General features: G+C 34.2%; 1 protein-coding gene across 3 annotated transcripts in view; it reads right to left on the bottom strand.

The window, feature by feature from the left end:
• The window catches only part of LOC112455570 (type II inositol 1,4,5-trisphosphate 5-phosphatase), a 49,353-nt gene that overhangs the window by 12,108 nt on the left and 35,261 nt on the right, over positions 1–1,984 (bottom strand). For all 3 annotated transcript variants that reach the window (XM_025017580.1, XM_025017582.1, XM_025017581.1), the window contains exons 10-12: positions 637–858; positions 391–526; positions 86–265 (exon numbers count right to left, since the gene is read on the bottom strand). In XM_025017580.1, the coding sequence (XP_024873348.1) occupies positions 86–265; positions 391–526; positions 637–858 (538 nt within the window). The remainder of the gene's footprint in view (positions 1–85; positions 266–390; positions 527–636; positions 859–1,984) is intronic.

Raw genomic sequence — 1,984 nt, 5'->3', positions numbered from 1 at the left:
CTCTACCCCTCTCTGCGTACGCATGTCATAACATGGCAAAAATTAATTATCTATTCAACAAGAAATAATTATTTATTCACTCTACCTGGCCTGTATTAGCGATAATAAGCTCTTTACTGCTAGGCTCAAGAAATCTCAAAATATCAAAGATAATATCCGTGGTGTCGACCATTACTTGAGGTAAAAATTCATTCTCTAATTTATCTAGTTTTTTCATAACTTCCTCATGAATTTTACGATACTTAGCCGTATCTATAATTCGTATCTGTTTTGGAAAATTATATGACGCAATGTACAATAGTATGCCATCTCTTTCGAGTGATAAATACGTAATTAATAAAAAAAAAAAAAGAATAAAAAATCAGTATTCATACATATTTGCATACTTACCTGAGAATCAAAACTTGCACTGACCGGCTTGTGATCAGATATCTTTAGTTCCGGATAACTTTTATAACCGACTGATTTAATCATATCTCCCTTCCATAATATTCGATCACACCAAGCTGGAGCTCTGCATTTCTCGCTATATATTGTCGATGTAAGCATTAAAAAAGGAACAGATTAACAGATTAGATTTTTCACATAATAAATAATAGGTTGCATTTTGGAAATTTAATACAATTTTTAGGATACCTTGAATCCCAGTTGTCGGTACCTGGATCATATTTATATGTGGGTTTGAAGTCAATTTCGGCCTCCTGAAATCCTTGAAACACACGTCCTGCCTTGCGTTGATGTCCAAGTTGATCCAATGCTAAGACCGGGCCGTAGTTACCCTCTAAAATGTACTGCTTAGCTGTTGCTGCATCCATATCCGTTATCCGATAATTTAAATCTCCCAGCCAATAAATCTGACTATACATAGAAATGTATGTATATGTATATATGTTATACATACGTATCATGCTTATACACACACACATAGAGAGTATTTTAGAAATAAATGGCCAAACTTTTTATATATAGCATTTTCTACTCACTGTAAGGGTAAAAGTCATGTAAACATGAGTCTAGAAACGTTCCCTTTTTAGATTACAAACACTTTTTATTTGTGATAGAACTTGACAAGAATATTTTATTAAAGAAATTGTTAGAAATGCACATAATTGGCTTTTCTGTCAATCTACCAATTGGTGTAATTCCCATACAGAACAAAATGTTTTCAAAAAGTATTTCTGAATATTTCTATAAAAATATTGTAAGAAACATTTTAAAATAGTTTTAGGAATATTTTAAAATGGTTTAAAATTCTTTGTGCTAACATTTTTAAGAAAATTTTTAGAATTTTAAGGTGATGCTGGAGTCGTCTGTATAACCGACAAAATTACCATTTTATATGTTATCGAAACCTATATCTGTCATCGCTGTAACTCGAGACGCCATATTAGGATAAAAGTAGGTAATGAAATCTGTAATTCCGTAATTTTTTCTCGTTTTCTATATAAAATCAGAGTTTCTCTGAATCATTGATGTATATGTGTCGTAGGCAAATGGTTATTTTAAGAAAATAGCTTCTGACTAGGCAAATGCTATCTGCCTGGTCAAATAGTTCTCACCCATTTATTTTTGCTATTTTCCTAGTCAAGGTAAATCTGAAGAATAGTGGCCTCCTCACCGATTTCGTTGAACTTAGGCTTAATCGACACGTTTTTGCACAAAACGACCGAATGTGGCAGAAAAAAGTGTCGCTCTGCCCCGCGAAGCGAGATATTAAACGTAAAAGTTGACAAGAATCAGGTTATGATTCCTGTCATACCGACGAACTGTACAGCGACTACGAACATGCCCTGTTAGTCCAGTAGCAGGGGAAAAAATAAGTTTTGCCCTCCAAAAGGTCGGGTAGTTCCGATTTTTGGATGTTTTATATTTTGGGGTCCTAATAAGAATCCAAGTTTTCGACCTTGGCGCACTTCTGCTCGCGCCGCCATCTTGAAAAAATGGAGCACAAAACCGGTTTTTCGGAATATCTCCTTACCAGTAG

This window comes from Temnothorax curvispinosus, unplaced genomic scaffold, assembly GCF_003070985.1.
Source record: "Temnothorax curvispinosus isolate PA1 unplaced genomic scaffold, ASM307098v1 QBEX01006213.1, whole genome shotgun sequence".
Classification (NCBI taxonomy): Eukaryota; Metazoa; Arthropoda; class Insecta; order Hymenoptera; family Formicidae; genus Temnothorax; species Temnothorax curvispinosus.
This window is presented reverse-complemented; position numbering and strand designations above follow the sequence as displayed.